At 60.3% G+C, this 16,664-nt stretch overlaps 1 protein-coding gene across 1 annotated transcript in view; it reads right to left on the bottom strand.

The window, feature by feature from the left end:
• LOC122375790 overlaps positions 1-16,664 on the bottom strand; it is a 62,678-nt gene that overhangs the window by 33,949 nt on the left and 12,065 nt on the right. Inside the window, exon 3 of the mRNA XM_043355295.1 lies at positions 2,652-8,127. Coding sequence (XP_043211230.1) covers positions 2,652-8,127 — 5,476 coding nt within the window. The remainder of the gene's footprint in view (positions 1-2,651; positions 8,128-16,664) is intronic.

Genomic DNA, 16,664 nt, shown 5'->3' with positions numbered 1-16,664 from the left:
ATTTTCAACTGAATAAGATCAAGTGGCGTGATCGCTTACCAAACGAGCATCGAGTATGAGGCATTGACCAATGACCACTGACCACTTGACCGGGCTTCTAGTGAAGATTTGAGCGAACCGTCCCATATTGGCAAGTCTCGACCGTCTACGACTACGCTTTGACTACGGATCAGCCATGCACTGACCGCGCCGCGACCATGCACTGACCGCGCCGCGACCATGCACTGACCGCGGGTTGACCGGACCTCCCTGACCGAGGGCCACCATCGGCGCTCCCCGGTCGCACGCGATCGGCTCAGAACAAACGTCGGGCCAGAGGGGCGGCGCCCGCCGAGATGGTCGCTAAGTGACGGCTAGCTGCACGGTGCTCAATAAACCGCCAAATTACAGCTGCACTCGTATCGCCGACTGCTGAGCGACCTGCCCGCGGCGGTCGGTCTGAGAGAGGTGCGGGCGCCGACACAACCGTCCTGCGGGGTTCACCGCGGCCCTGACAGGTTCCGCCCAGCTACCAAATCTCTGTCCCCAGATAGGGCGCAAGCTGACGAGAGGCGATAAGGACGGTGAAAATGACTTCACGACGCCGACGGACAAGGCTAGAGTAAACGACTCCGAATTTAAAATGTTCATGTAACATAACATGGAATGAAAGGTCGGAGCTGACCATCGTCCAACAGTCACCATGGCAAAGGTTAACAGCTCGAAACTCGTACTTAGAAATCACGCATCATCACCAGACTGTTACTAAGTGCAAAACCCAATTATCATTCACCATACTCGACCAAAATACGCCAACTAGCCCTTCCAACGGCCTGTTCCAAATGACATGCACGACCGCTCTCAAATGCCATGCACAACCGCTCTCGTCCGGCCTGACATTGACTATTTAGCAGGCGTGTCCCCGTACTGGTTAGCACTAGCCGGTATCAGGGGAGGGGATCCGGGGGGGGGGGGGGTGCTGGGTGACACAGCACGTGCTACAGGTGCTCCGTTACCCAGACCACACGACACACGTCAGCCTGAAATAACGCCCGCAGCACGGGAGGTAAGCTGAAACCGAACCCGGTACCGTTTCAACCACGCTGCTGAGTGCAGTGCTCTGCCTAAGGTCTGATTGAGTACGGTTGGGTCAACCTGGGAAGAGTTCAAAGGTCACACTTGTGTGGACGGGTTATAGATACAGCTGGCATTTGATAATGAGGATGAAAACTGGTGAAGCGACTTTTTTAGACGGCGTATGGCCTACATCCTACCATTCAAAACTGTGATCCCTAGACCGAATCTGTTGGAAAACACAATTATCTGATTGAAGAGTAAATGGTCAGTGGGGCTGATAGTCAAAACTAACAGACACAGGGAGCAGCAGGTACGCCCATCGGTTTATACGGTTTATATAGCCCTGCGCCAACCTGACCAGTCCTGTTACCTCCCGGGCAGACCCTACCGCCCTACTCAGCTTCCCGCTCACGAAGTGGCCCAGAGAACGGGACAATGACCGGCTGGTAACCCGAGCCCGCGCCTCGCGCCGCCGTGCCGCGCCCGCCGCTCGCCACTGATCACGTGAAACAATACCCACGTGAGGACGGATCGGGACGGAGGGGGGGGGGGGGGGGTCGAGGTCGGGGCTGCCGGCTGGTGCGGCGTGTTCAAATCGTTTCCACTCAATGACGCAGCGGCGACTTACTGCGGGAGCGGCAAGAGCTGTCAAACGTGACACGATGAGCGGTATTAAGAGTAGAGCGTAAAGAGAAGCTGACGCATGCTGACAAGGGTAAAATGTTCCCATAGTTCTGTTCCATCATCATGTGATACAAATGTGAACGCTACATGCCACCATCAGATAGATGAGGCTTTGTAGGATAGATTGTAACCTGACAACACCCACATACCAGCTCGACACGGCGGTGCCGGCGGGTCGGCGGTTATGTGACGGTCTCACAGACCGCACGGGCGGCGGCGCGTGCCACACGCCACGCTGTGACGAGCCGTGACGGCGGGAACACAGCGCCAGAGGCGGCCTCAGGCACCGAGACAGGGCCGGAAAAGGAGGGGGGGGGGGGGCACCGAGACAGAGCGATATCTCGGACCACAGTGCACGGGACAGGCCGCGGTGCATGACTCAGTGGCGAAATCGGCCCCTGATTGCGCTCCTATGAACGACTCTGGGGCCCGAACAATGTCCACGGCACTATCAGGGAGAACAGCAGCCTTCAGCAGGGTAAACAGGCCCCGAAAACGCACACAGACGGCGGCGGCCGGCTCTGGCGGAGCGGCTGTCAGGGTAGGTTTGCAGTCTCCATCCCAGTGTATATCGCATCGTTACAGGATCCAGCCCTGGCCGTTAACAAGGACGTGGCCGTGGGTATGTGGAGTGAGTCACCAGCGGGCTCCTTCCACGGAGGGAAAATGGCCAGTGTACACGAAACAACGGATAAGAAAACCGGCTACAAGGCAGTAATTGTGCATACCTGGTCAAACATCAAACAGTAACTACGGTGCGGCTAATACTAGCTATAACACAACTGGCTGATGAACGAAATAGTCAGCCAGAACTTGTTGCATAATTATACTGTAATTGTACGCGGAGTCCCTCACGTGATGGTGAGTGCGGGTTGACTCATCAGCACGTGCCCCCAGTTCTCAGTACTCACCCCCTCTTTCATGCTCTTGTTGGCGTGCTCTGCCACCTCGCAGACCACCTCCAGCGCCCGGAGGGTATTGTCGTAGTCATCCGAGCCCACCTCCAGCCGCCTCAGGTAGTCCTGCAGCAGCAGTCGGTACTGCGGCAGCCGCTGCACCGGCTTCAGCATGTAGTGCTTCACCGACAGCTTCTGGCAGCGCGGGCTGGCCTCGAACTTCGTCACAGCCGCGTCAAAGCCCGGGTACCGACTCCGGCAGTCGTCCAGCATGTGACTCTGAGCCTGGAAGTCGTGTATGTAGGCCGAGTAGAGTTTCAGGAACGGACCCTTGCGCACGATCACATCAGCGATACGCGGCTGGCGGCTCCAGTTAGCGACACGCGCGCGCAGGTCGGCCAGTAGCTCCTCGTTGAGTTTCTGAAGCGAGGGCAGGTGAACCAGAATCTGGTCCAGGTCGGCCGCAGGGATGCCGGCAGGACTGGCGTCAGGCGGAACGGATAGCGCCGCCGCGCGAAAGTCCTCGTTCAGCAGACGCAGCGCGTCGACGAACGTCTCTTCCGAGGTCATCATCTCTTTCGCCACGAGGAACGATCGGCTGGCGTCCGGCGAGGGCGGCGGCTGGTCGCACGCCGTGTGCAGAGTCTCTGACTCCGAGTCCGAGTCGGAGTTCTCCGCGGCCGGCGGCGGCGGCTCGGTGGCCGGGTCCGGGTCGGGCGCCTCGTCTGACGTGCCTCCGCCCGTGCCGCCGATGGTGTTCCCGTTGGGCACCTGTCTGCACAGGTTCTGCAGGTTGCTGCTGAACTCCTGTATGACCCGGGCGTACTGCAAGCAGCCGTCAGCCGGCTGATGTTTGACCAGCTGATGTTTGGGAATGACGCGCCTCTCCGGCTGGCTGGTCGTGCCGCCCATGACGACTGTCTCTGAGGAGCTGCGAGTTCCACTGCCCGATGAGGACGAGTCGAGAGACGGGTCACTGTGCGGCCGAGGGTGCTGCTCGAGACCGCTGCTGTCCGAGTCCGAACGGTCGAGATCCACGTAAAACTGGCTGTGCGCTCTGCGCTCCTTGCGCGCGCCCGAGCGCCGGCGCAGGCCCTTGCCGAACGAGCTGAACGTGAACAGCTGACTGAGACGCACTCGCCGGCCCGGCGCGTCGGCAACCTCGGCCGGTATGCCGTAGATACACTCCGAGTCGTTGTCGGGCGCGCACTGCGCGGCCGGCGCGGGGGCCCGGCCGTCTGTGTCGCCGGCGGCAGGGGCGGCGCCAGACTGTATGGCCGACGCCGACAGCGCCTGTCGCTCGGGCGATATCACTTGCTCAAGTGCTGTTTTTATGCCCTCGAGGCGCGCGTGCACGGACGGCCCGGCAGCGACCGGCGAGCGCGGCGGACTGGCGTCCTCGCATTCGGCGCTCTTCCGCTTTGCGGCCGAGTCGTCTGAGTCACCGTCCCGGCGCGGGATGAAGTGTCGGCCGGCGGCCGGCGGCGCGCTCGGCACCGGCTCGCTCCGGCCGCGGCAGCCGCCGCGCTGAATCTCCTGCAGACACGACCCGATCTGCCGCAGCTGGTTCTCGACGGCGTCCAGCTCCCGGAGCAGGGCCGGGTCGGGCGCGCGGCTCTCAGACGACGAGTCGGAGCTGCTGCTCGGTTCGCCAGTCCCTCCGGCCGCGCCGGCGGCGGCGGAGCGCGGGGCCCCGCCGGCCGCCCCGGCCGGCTGTCCGCCGCCGCCGCTGCCGCCGTCCGTGCCGCTGGCGCCGCCTGGCGGCCCGTCAGCCGGCGGCAGTCGCGGCTCGGCCGGCGACGGCGGCGGCGGGGCCGTGCGGCCGCCCGCGCCGGCGCCCTCGTCGTCACTGCCCTCCTCGTGGCAGATGAGCTTGACCCGTCCCTCACGGATGTAGATGCGGTCCACCTCCAGCTCGGTCACCTTAATCCTGCCGGCGGTCAGGTCGAGGATGTTGGCCGACGCCGCGTCCATCTCCGAGGTGGACACACGCTGGATGAAGTGCGGTACGAGCACGTGCCGCGGCGCGGCGGCCACCAGGCCGGCCTGCTGCTGCTGCTGCTGGTGTTTCTCCAGCTGCTGCTGTCCCGGCGGCTTGGCTGAGCCGCTAGCCGGGCTGTCCTGTTTTCCTCTGTCGGTTGGCGAGGTGGGAGTGCGACGGCGGCCGTCCGCCTCACTGGCCATCGAGAAGAACTCGTCATCCGTGCTCTCACAGCCGGGGTCGCGGCCGGAGGTCAGGGTCGCCTGGCTGCCCTCGGAGCGCAGGGTGATCTCTGAGGGCGCGTCAGTGGCCTGGGAGGAGAGCTCCTGATCAGAACCGGCCGGGGAGACACCGACCATCTCAACAGGCTCCGGCTCCGGGGCCGGAGGCGAGGGCGAGGCCGCGACTACGGCCGGGGTCTCATTGACTGGAGTTTCGGCCACTGGCAGCGGCGCCGGCGCAGTCTCTTGTGTCTGCATCTGCACAACTACTGGTGCTTCAGTCGTGGCGACACAGTCAGCATTCAGGCTCGGGTTGGAGTACGCTGACGGTTTCTTGCGCGGCGGTGGTGGTGGCGGCGGCAGCGGCCGGTTCTTCATGTCCACACCGTCCTCCTGCGATCGCTGCTCCTTGGCCAGGTGGTAGAGCGTGGGTCTCATGCTCCTGTTCGCCTTGAAGCCTCTAGGTACGGTGCTGCTGCGCACCTTATTGCGGCGAACGGTGCGCGGCGGCGGCGCGACCGGCGCGTCCGTCACGTCAGAGTCCGCCGGGGCGGTGGTGTGGCGCCTCTTTGGCCAGGTAGTGTTTCCGTCCAGCCCGGCCCGGCCCGGTGAGAGGCTAGCCGGTCTCCTGCGCGGCGGCGCGGACGGAGACGACGGTCGCAGGTCGTTGAGCTTCTTCGGCACCGGCGGAGGATAGTCGTAGTCCGCCTCCTGCTCTCTCAGCAGCAGCGAAGAGCGCTTCCGCACGTGCGCGTACTCGGGCCTCCCCGGAGTCAGTTTCCTCAGCTGCACCTCGGGCGAGCTCTCCCGGTCTCCCTCCGGCTGGTTCTCCTTCCCCTCCTTCTGTCTGCTCACTAGACACAACTCTGGCTCCCTCCTGCCCGAGTCTCCTTGGCCGTCGCGCTCTGAGTCGTGTACTATCAGCATCAGTTCGTCGCCGCTGCCCAGCTCCTCCTGCTGGAACGAGTGCAGCGAGCGCGGCCCCTCGCTGGTCACACTGCCCGGCGCGCGCTGGACGGTCTCGTGCGCAGCGTCCGGGCCCTCGCCGATGCTGTCGAACGTGTCGTTATGTCCGCGCGCGGACGGCTCGAGCTGCCCGCGGCCGCCGCGGCTGGGTCGAGCCGGCGGTGTCTCCTCGTCTCCTTGGACGCGGATTTGTCCCCCGCCGACCACCAGGCGCCCGGTGACGGTACTCTGAGGCAGCGAGCGGCGCGCCGGGCGCGTCAGCGAGCGCGTCGGACGGTACGGACCCTGGTCGGCGTCGTCCAGGAGCCGGCGGTAGCTGCGGCCGTCGCCGTAGTCGGCAGACTCCTCAGTGGCAGACTCGTCGGCGTAGCGCACGTCGTTTAGCGACACAGCGGCGCGGCGGCCCCGGCTGCCACTCCTGCCGCGCGGCGGGCGGCGCGGCGCCGGCGGCGGCGGACGGGGCGGCGGCTCGCGGCTGATGGGCGCGCGGTCCACAGCCGAGGCTGACACACCGCGGCGCTTGGTGCGAGCGGGTCTGGTAACCGTGCCGAAGATGGCGATCGTCCGCTCGTCAGCACGGTCCGCCTGATCAGCAGACTGCGAGCGTGGATCGGTAGCGTCACTCCGCTTCTTCTTACGCGGCGGTTTGAGGGTGAGCGCGCGACGGCTCTCGGCGTACTCACGGATCTTAGGCTGGTACGGCTCGCGCGGCGCCGGCGGCTCCTTCGTCTTCGGCTCGGTTTTCTGGATGTTATCGATCGCCTGCAGGGGACGGCGGCAGCGCTCCAGAGTCTCCGGAGCGGGCGGCGGCGGGCGCGGCGGCCGGCAGTCGGTAGTGAGTGTGATCTCCGGCGGAGACGGCTCACTGATCTGCTCCGGCTCCGGATCTGGCTCCGGCTCCTCGTAAGAGACCACAGTCGTCTCGACAGTCACAGCAGCGCGCACCGGTGTGACGCTCGGTCCGGCTACAGCGGCCGGCGGCGGCGGAGGGGGCGGGTCGTTAGGCACTACAGCAGGCGCCGGTTTGCTCGACGAGGCCCAGGACGGTAGTGCTCTCTGCTTCTTTCCTCTGGCCGGCTCGGATGGTGTAGATGCTGAGACTGGTGGTGTTGTCTCTACTGGTGTGAACACAGGCGTTGTGTCCGACGACACAGGACTCTCGGGTGTTGACTGGTTCGATCGGGGTCTCAGCACGCGCGGTGGCTCGTCCAGCTGACGGATCTCGATCGGCGGCAGGGCTACCACGTCCGGCTGAGGCGGCGTCTGCTGCTGCGGCTGCTGCTGGGCGATCTTGCTGACGATGTTGAGTCCGGTGGCGTCGTCCTTCAGCTGAACTCTGACGCGCTGGAGGCCGTGGTAGCTGCCCACGTCCTCGTCCTGACTGGAGGAGGTCGACAGCGGCTTGAAGCGCACGCCCACGCTGTCAGAACCGTCCGAGACGCGCTTCTTGCCGAAGCGGACCGACTTGGGAAAGTCCTCTGTTCTCGATGAACGTGATCCCGGCCGGCTGTTACGGCCGCTATCTGAGGTATCTTTCAGACACGGGGTAGGAGTACGGGAACTCTGCTCGGGCTCTGAGCGCGCCGACTCCGTCTTCCTGGCCGGTTCCTGCTCGTACTGCGTCTTACTAAAACGCGAGAAACGTGAAAAGTCGTCCTCCGGCTCCTCCACTACCGGCGATACGTCGTCGGCGTCGTCCTCGTCGTCCGCGTCTCGGATCGTCCGGTCGACTTCAGGCGGCTCTCCGACCGGGTCGTAGATGTGCTCCTCCTGCTCCTTGGCCGTGCCGAACGCGAACACGATCTCGTCCTCGTTGTTGCTCCCGCCGTTGGATGGTGAGAGGGAGCGCGGCCGCGGACTGTCCGATCTCAGCCGCTGCGGCTCCGAGCTCCTCGAGCGCAGCTTGTCTCTGATGAACCGATAGGGCTTCGGCACGTCGCGCCGGCAGGTCTTGGCGAATCGCACCACCGGCTTGCCGACGGCGCTGCGGCTGGCTACCTTTCCAAATCGGCGTACCGGCTGCAGAAAGACATCGGCCCGTTTGGCGCCATCGCGACGGCTCCTGCGCTCCTGACCATCGGACCCCACTGGTAGCGGCGGCGACGGGTCGTCCTCCTCTGCGGCAGCACCCCCAGCAGGCTCACTGGCCGGGCGACGCTCGTCCTTCAGCGAGAACCGTTTGCGGAGCCGATCGCGCGACTTGCGCAGCGAGTCTGTCCACCGTTCGGTCAGGCTCTGGTCGCGCTCTCGGACCAGCTCCTGACTGATACTCCGAGCGGCCGCCTGGAACGTCGGCGTGGAGCCCCTCTCTGACGCGGCCGAGCTGCCGGACAGAGGGGAGGGGAGGTCAGAGGGTGGAGCGACAGTACAGTCGAGACACGAATACATTATGCTTGTCCATTGGCGATAGAGAGAGTGGGGTTCCCCTCAGACCTGCCCTCAACATACATAAGCTGGCGAGTTCAGGTACTGCATCAAAAACAATACTGCAAGCGAGACGAAACGGGTAATGGAACATTCAACATCGCCGCAAAGGCAAAGCTGCCACTGGAAACGATTCAAGACATGTTCAATCACACGGATGCAGAGTCAGAGGAATGTTAAACATCAGTACACGAATATCGTGGTCAAGACAAGCTACCCGGAGGCTTACGAAAGCTTGTTCACGATTAACTCTCTAAAGCAAGCAAACGGCTCCCTGAACACTTCAGAAAAATAGATCCGCCTCGCACAACAGAGCCCGCTCACGAACTAGCCCGTATCTCAGCATATGGCGGCAAGCGCCCCTGTGTGATATGGATTATAGATCGGCCAGTATTATCTGTTGTCGCGACAGACGAGATAAGTGCAGTGTTCATACGCACACTGAGATATATGCGCTGATTCAAACGCTGATTAAGGCTATCACTTTCGTAACCAGTGTTTTATCTTCAACAGTAAAACAACTTTGTGTTGGCTGTGTGTGCGTCACAAAGCCTAGTCACTAGGCATAGGCCGTTCACACTCAAAACTAAGATAATCCCCAGCGCAGCTGCCCTGTTACATCGATAAATAAGTAATACGTATAATGTCACAGAAAAGTATTGTTAAAAGCGCCCAGCAATATAAATATCTTTCTATGTGCATCATGATCAATCGATAACCCGTCAATAGGAATGGATACCAGATATTTCTCTCCCAGAACATGGAATTTATGCCTAACCAGTCAAATACAGCAAATGTCCGTCAATTTACGGATATAAGCACACAGCACCTTTGCGCTCCGCAACTTGGCCCTCAGCATTTGCGCCCTGCATCTCGCTTCCAGAACGGCACACAGCTGGCGAGCCTGTCACGCTGTGAAACATGATGATGTGGTGGCGAAGCATGGTGTGAAGCGCGCTCAAGCGTAAAACACGCGCAGCACATGCCCGTCTGTCTCTAAAGCGGACGCGCCGTCCAAATAACCTCACTTCCCGGCGCACAGGACGGGGGCAGGCCGCCGCACGTGCGCGTTCCACCGGCCGCGTCTCACTCACTCGCAGGCCATTGCATCTCAATTACGGCGTGTCGGTGCAATAGATCTCTGCGTGGAGTGACAACACGGTCTGTGGACTGAGCCAGCGCACACTGCGCCAGGGAATGGATGCCAGTGGCCAAAACAGTGGTGGTGGGTACTTTCAAATCGGCATAATCGTCGTCCCAAAGCGCGACTGGCAAACAAGTCGAACCCTTTCTCCGTGCGCGGATTGCCAAGGCCGTCTGACTAGTGAGGAGGGGGGGGGGGGGGCAGACGGCACAGGAGCGAGGCAGGTGAGATACCGTGACGGGGGAGGGGAGGAGGAGGAAGGTATCGTGACAAGGGTTGGGAAAATGGGGGAGGGTGTAGCGGTGTTTTGGCACGGATCTAAAGCAGAGGGATGCCGAGCGCGGATAGAAAGGGAAAGGAGAGAGAAAGAGAAGAGAAAGAGAGAGAGAGATAGAGAGACAGAGAGAGAAGATAAGTGAGAGGAGGAGAGGAATAGAGAGGGTAAGAGGAATACTGAGAAGAGGAAAGAAAGGAGGTCGAGGATATATACCAATGTTTCGAGAGCACGGCCTTCTTAGCTTGATTTCGCTGAATCCAGATCCAGCAACACCGTAAAATCGTCACATTATTGCAGACAAAAATAGAAACAGCTATTCCATCCAAAAATGGCTTGTCTGGGACGTTCGATACACCGGCAAATGATCAGGTGCTATCGTTGATGATTATGTAAGATTTACCTAAGATGCCTCCGGACTGTAGTGCTCATTGACGCTCATCAGTACCTATTGAGAGTAAAACAAACATGAGAATCGGGTCGAGTGCACCCGAATGCCTGCATACTTGAACACAGGCCTCCTGTGAACATGTTTGCCGGCCTTGACCTCGCGCGTGACGATCTGCTTGTGTGACAAGTCGGTGACAGAGACCACAGGTCACGCCACTCACACCGCCTCTGATTCCGCGACTGATGGAGATCAACGACACACACGGGTTGACACGATCGCTGAGATAGAACCATCATGAATGGGCAAGGCTGTAACCGCACCATCCGCAAATTTTCTAGGACTCAGCCAGCGCCTTGCATTGCCCCAATATGCGTTATTTCTACACCTAGCCTCCGCACGCCAGGTGAACGCACCCAGTCAGCCCGCCTTACCCTGCATACGAGCAGTGAATAAACCGGTTTGCCCGCCGCCACCCGCCGCATCTCTCCGACGGACGGGAGACCGGACCGTGGAGAGGACATCGCGGTCACATCGGTCGTCTACGCGCCCGTCTCTACCCGTCTGCTCTATACGCCCGACTCCGACCCGTCTCTGCGCCGGGGAGACGGGTCGGAGTCGGGCCGGTGCCGATCAGAGGCACGACAGGAGGTGAGATCAACCGGGACTGTGCGCCGCACAGATCGGCGGTGGTAGGCAGAGCACACGCGGACGGGGTGTGAGCTGAATTATTCTGAGGTGTGTCGGCGCTGCTGCTGAGAGTGCGGAGGGTAGGAAGAGGCCAGTGGATGGGGGATGGAAAGGAAGGGAGAAGGAGACGGAAAGGAAGATAGAGAGAAAGAAAGAGAAAGAAAGAGAGAGAAGGGAGGGGAGGAAGGGAGGAAGGGAGGAAGGGAGGGGGGAGGGAGGGAGGGAGACACAAACCACTGCGCTTCAACAGAGACGCTTGTCACCCGCACACGTGCGTTCATCAACAAGCACTCGCACGTAACCGAATGCACATTGTGTATCAACTATCACGTACCAACGCACATTGCACTGATGCGCAATGCTCAGAGTCGACACAGGAAAGGGACCCACAGTCCACACAGATACAAAACGACATATTAACCACCAACACGTGACCTGACCGGGGGCAGGAAGAGACCGTTCAGCGCGTCAGGGTTACACCACAGCGGCGCGTGGCCCTCACCGACCCTCCACGCGTCGACGCGGCTACTCCACAACCACAGCACGGTACACTGAATTAGACACGCTTCACAACACGGAGCGAGCGTCGACCGAGGCGGACACCAACTCTCACCGCGATTCTGGAGGGAAGTTGTTTGTGTGCTTGCTTGCTTGGCTCACGAACCCCAGGGTGCAGACGCCACCAGTACCAGCCGAGAACTGTATTCAGCGAGCGGGGCGGCGGTGGCCCGGGCGGTGCGTGTGCTAATAAGATCTCCTATAGAAAGCTAAGCTGTACTCCAAGCACAAAGCTGGTTTTCTTAATCCCCGTATATCCGACCGCTGCGAGTTTTACGAGGGCTAACGTGTACAGGGTCGTCAGCGGGCTGCACTGATGGCGGAGCGGGTGCCAGCGGAGACGTCGCCGGCTCAGGTGACGGCGCAGCTGGCGGAAGCTGCTGTGGTGGTGGTGGCGGCACCACCGGGCGTGGTGCTGCCACGGATGTCGGCGGCACCACCGGAGGTGGCACTGGTGCTGCCCGTTGCCCGGTTCCGTGCTGTGCCGGGACCTGTAACGGAACAGGAGGGATCAGCAGCAGGTGCCGTCGGTTGCGGCGATATTGGCAGCCGCCCAGCTCCACCAGATAGCTGCGTCTGGAGAGCCTTTGCGTGACGATGGCGGGCTCCGACCAGCTGCCCCTTTCTGTCTTGATCCGGACTCTGGCGCCGGGCTGCAGCGGAGGCAGGTTGCGGGCGCCTCGCCTCTGATTGACGGTTGACTCCTGTTTCTTCTTTCTCCGCCCATCGCGAAGTTTGGCGTGCCGCCATGCCTTCTTGGCGGGCTGCTGAGCGACGGGGAGACGGGACTGAAGCTCACGTCCCATCAGAAGCCGGGCTGGGGAGTATCCAGTGGCTTCCACAGCCGTTGTTCGGTAGTTCAGGAGAGCGAGGTGAGGATCTTTTTGGCGAAGTATCCACTTTGCGGTCCTCACGGCCCGTTCAGCTGCTCCGTTGGATGATGGCGTGTGCGGGTCAGTGACGCGATGTGTGAAGCCGTACGACGCTGCGAAGTCGGCGAATGAGCTGGAAGTGAACTGCGTTCCTCCGTCTGTTGTCATCAGATCCGGTATCCCCAGTCTGGAGAACAGGCGCTTCAGCCGCTCGATGACTGCGGTGCTTGTGAGGCTGGGCAGGCGTTGGATTTCCAGATACCTGCTGAAGAGGTCCACAGTCACGAGCCAGTTGCTGTTGTTGAAGTGGAAGATGTCTGCTGCGATGTGAGTCCACGGTCTTGACGGCGTTGGAGTCGTTACCAGTGGCTCAGCGTGCTGGGAGGGCGCGTGCACTTGGCAGAACGCGCAGTGCTCGATGTGGCGCTTCAAGTCGATGCTGATCTTGGGCCACCAGACGGATTCTGCTGCTCGCTGGCGGCACTTGTTGAGCCCGAAGTGACCGTCGTCGTGTAGACGGTTGAGCATCTCTTCACGCAGACTAGGCGGTATGATGATGCGGCGGCCGTACATCAGCAGTGTGCCGCTTGTCAGGTAGAGAACGCTGATTTCTCCACGCGCGGCGAAGTAGTCCAGCATGTCGGGGTGCTTTGCTCCCTCCTTCCAGCCAGAGAGAGTCTGCTGAACCACGCGCTGGAGGAGTTCATCTGCCTGTTGTGCCCTGCTGATCTCCACCAGACGCTGCGGTGTGGCGGGCAGGTCATCGAAGACCCTCTTGCAGAAGTTGTGGACGTCTTCCTGTAGCACAGCGCCGATCGCATCGTGTTTCTGGAGTGGGTGACGCGAGAGGAAGTCCGGTACCAGGTGCTGCTTCCCTGGAATGAACACCGCTGTTGCGTTGTAACGCATCAGTCGCATGAGCATGCGCTGACACCTGATTGGCGCATCTACGAGATTTTTCGTGTTGATGAGCGGGATCAGTGGCTTGTGATCCAGTTGTAGGTCGAACGACGGCAGTCCAGACAGGAACATGTGCATCTTCTCGCACGTCCAAGTTGCAGCGAGTAGTTCCTTTTCAATCTGGGCCCACCTCGTCTCTGTGTCCGTCAGACTTCTGCTGCAGAATGCGACGGGCTTGAAGATGGAACCATGCTTCTGAAGGATGCATCCTCCGATTCCGTAGCTGCTTGCGTCTGCGCTGACCACTGTCTCACGCGCTGGGTCGTAGAACGCCAGGACTGGAGCGGACGTGACGGCTGCTTTCACATCATCCAGTGCTTGCTGCTGCTGAGGCGTCCAGTTCCACGCAGCGTCCTTTTTCAGCAGATCGTTGAGGGGCCTTAGGCGCTCCTGGATGTGCGGGACGAACCTGCAGAGGTAGTTGACCACCCCTAGCAGAGACCGGAGCTCTGTGACGTTCTTTGGCTGCTGGAGCTGCTGTATCGCTTCGAGCTTCTCGTCGTCCACGCCGATGCCATTCTTGCTTATCTTCATGCCAAGAAACTTGACCTCGTCCCTTCGCAACTCGCATTTCGTCTTGTTCAGCTTGAGGCCAGATTCATGGATTCTTCTGATGACGGCTTCGAGACGTGCGTCATGGTTGCTTGCATCTCCAAAAACCAGCGTGTCGTCCATGTAGACGATGACTCCAGGCAGTCCATCCAGCATCTCTTGCATCTTTCGCTGGAAGCACTCCGGAGCCAGTGAGATTCCCATCGGCAGGCGCAGGAACCTCTTCCTGCCGAACGGTGTGATGAACGTAGTCATTTTGGAGCTTGCTTCGTCCAACGGGATCTGGTAGAAGCCAGAAGAAGCGTCCAGCTTGGAGAACAGTGTCGCACCGCCCAGCTTGGACGTCAGGTGCTCCAGGGTCGGGATCGGGAAGATCTCACGCTTAACGGCTTGGTTCAGCTTTTTGTAGTCAACTGTGATCCGGACACCACTGTTCTTCGGGACGGGGACGAGCGCGGATACCCAGTCTGTGGGTTCAGTCTCTGGTACGATGATGCCCTGCTCTTCCATTCTCTTCAGCTCCTCCTCCACTGGCTTCATCAGCGGCAGGGGGACGTGTCTTGCTGTGGAGAGAGCGACCGGGACGGCATCCTCGCGTACCCGGATGCTGATCGGTGCCGTCTTCATGAGACCTGCCTCTCCGAAGACATCTTCATGCACCTCTCCTGTGAACTGGAGAACACCCAGACGCGAGCACGCCGACCGGGAGAGGAGGTTATCTGCTGAGTCTACTACATAGAACACCTCCGACTCCGCTTTGCTTTTGAACATGATTGTCCCATGCAGCTTTCCTTTTACGGTTAGCACGCCACCGACGCTAGTGAGCGTGCTTGAGGCATGCTCAAGGGAGGGCAGGTTCAGTCGCTGGTAGGTTTTCAAAGACAGAATGCTTACGTCGGCACCAGAATCAACTTTGAACGTGACCTCCTGACCGCAGAGACTGACTGTGATTCTCCACGGCGCGCACGCTTTGTCGATTTCACCAACGAAAGCATCATGTGGCGCTAACGGCTCGCTTGATACTGTACGCTCTATCTGCCTGACGCTAGGTGATCGGCAGACGGCTGCGAAGTGATCCATTTTCTGACAGTTGGAACAAACTTTTCCCTTAGCGGGACAGTCCCTCGGTGAGGCATGCCGCTCTCTCCCGCAATACCTGCATGTTGTAGCAGAGTCGATGTGACGCGCTTGCTGTCGTGGCTGCGTGACAGGTGACTGCTGCTGTCGCCCGTGCTGCTGGCGCCGTTGGTGCTGCTGCTGATGGCCACGCTGGCGCTGACGGGCGTGCTGCGGCTGCGGCTGTCCGTATTGCGTCGGTGCTCGAACTCTGTTGACATCAAATGGACCGGAGCTGTCACGGCTGCTTACGATTTCGACGTTACGCATCATAGTAATGACCGTATTCATCGACACCTCCTCCTCGAGCGATTTGAGCTGGATCTTACGGGACAGCTCCCTGTCGGACATCCCTGATATGAGACGATCCCGAATCCGCTCGTCAGCGTCTGCAAAGCCACAATGCTCGGCGAGAGAGAACAATGCCCTGATATACGATTCGTTGGTCTCGTGTGACCCTTGGCAGCGGAGCTCGAAGTTGTGACGTTCTGCAACGAAGTTCCGTCTCGGAATGAAATACTCGTCTAGCTTGCTCTGCACAAAATCAAAATCTTTGCTTTGCTCAGCAGTTAGCTTAAAAGTTGACACGATATGCTCGGCCTGGGGGCCCATGCTATAGATCAACGCAGCTACTTGTACATCACCGTCCTCCTTGTGAAGTCCCGATGCCAGGCGGTAGCGGATGAAGCGATCACGCCACGCCGGCCACTTTTCAGGAGAGGTGAAATCAAAGTCTTCTGGTGGATGGAAACCAGGCATCTTAAGTGACGATGCAGCACAGCAGCTACACGAAGCTCTTCAATAACGGCTGATAAAAATCACAGTAATTAGATGCACGCTTCACAAAAAAGTCACTAACGCTTGCTTATGCTTGCTTGATGAGTGGCACGGCAAGTTCAGAAGGCAGGCTGCGCCATGTTTGTGTGCTTGCTTGCTTGGCTCACGAACCCCAGGGTGCAGACGCCACCAGTACCAGCCGAGAACTGTATTCAGCGAGCGGGGCGGCGGTGGCCCGGGCGGCCACAGCCCAGACTGCAGTACATACGATACCGGCGCCGGCTCAGTGGCGGCTCCAGGCTATAGAGCGGGGTGTGACCACAGCAGCCACCACGATACAGAAGTGAACGAACTGCGACGAGCTGCAGCCGAGCTACGACGAGCTACGGCCGGCAATCAACACTGAATGTCCCACGGCAGCACACAGAGTTATCAGAGCGGGCACTGCGCGTGCCGGCAGCGCGGCGCTATCTGCGTGCACGGCCCGCCCGCACACCCGCACAGAACGAACGGACGCACTGTGCGTACCGACCCGCACAGAATGAGCGAGCGGCCAACTCGGGAGACAGAGATGGAGAGCGTCCCCACCGGCAGCAGCGGGCGCTCACAGCGGTGACGCATGCAGGCAGAGGTGCAGACTGCAGAGCTCGAGACAGAGGCGGGGGAGGGAGAGAGAGAGAGAGAGAGAGAGAGAGAGAGAGAGAGAGAGAGAGAGAGAGAGAGAGAGAGAGAGAGAGAGAGAGAGAGAGAGAGAGAGAGAGAGAGAGAGAGAGAGAGAGAGAGAGAGAGAGAGAGAGAGAGAGCAGCGCGCGGGGGCGGACGGCGACCGATTTGTAGCCAAGATGAACCGGTAAACAGGACTGTTTTTACACAGGGATGGTGTGAGGATGACGGTGGACATAGCTTTGAGGTACTGCAGCGACGTGGGAGGTCTCCAACGCGGGGTGCGCATAGATAAAAAGGTAGTTCCAGTAGCGGCGGAACACCTTCAATTAAGGAGGAGGGGGGCACTGCCGACTTTTGGTCCCATTCTTTCCAAGCAACGCTCATAGGGCTTATGTTAAAATGTCAAAATCAAAGGGGGCACGGTGCCCCGGTGCCCTCT

This window comes from Amphibalanus amphitrite, unplaced genomic scaffold (assembly GCF_019059575.1).
Source record: "Amphibalanus amphitrite isolate SeventyFive unplaced genomic scaffold, NRLGWU_Aamphi_draft 001921F_arrow, whole genome shotgun sequence".
In the NCBI taxonomy this organism is placed as follows: Eukaryota; Metazoa; Arthropoda; class Thecostraca; order Balanomorpha; family Balanidae; genus Amphibalanus; species Amphibalanus amphitrite.
The sequence above is the reverse complement of the archived record's forward strand: the minus strand, read 5'-3'. Positions and strand labels throughout refer to the sequence as shown.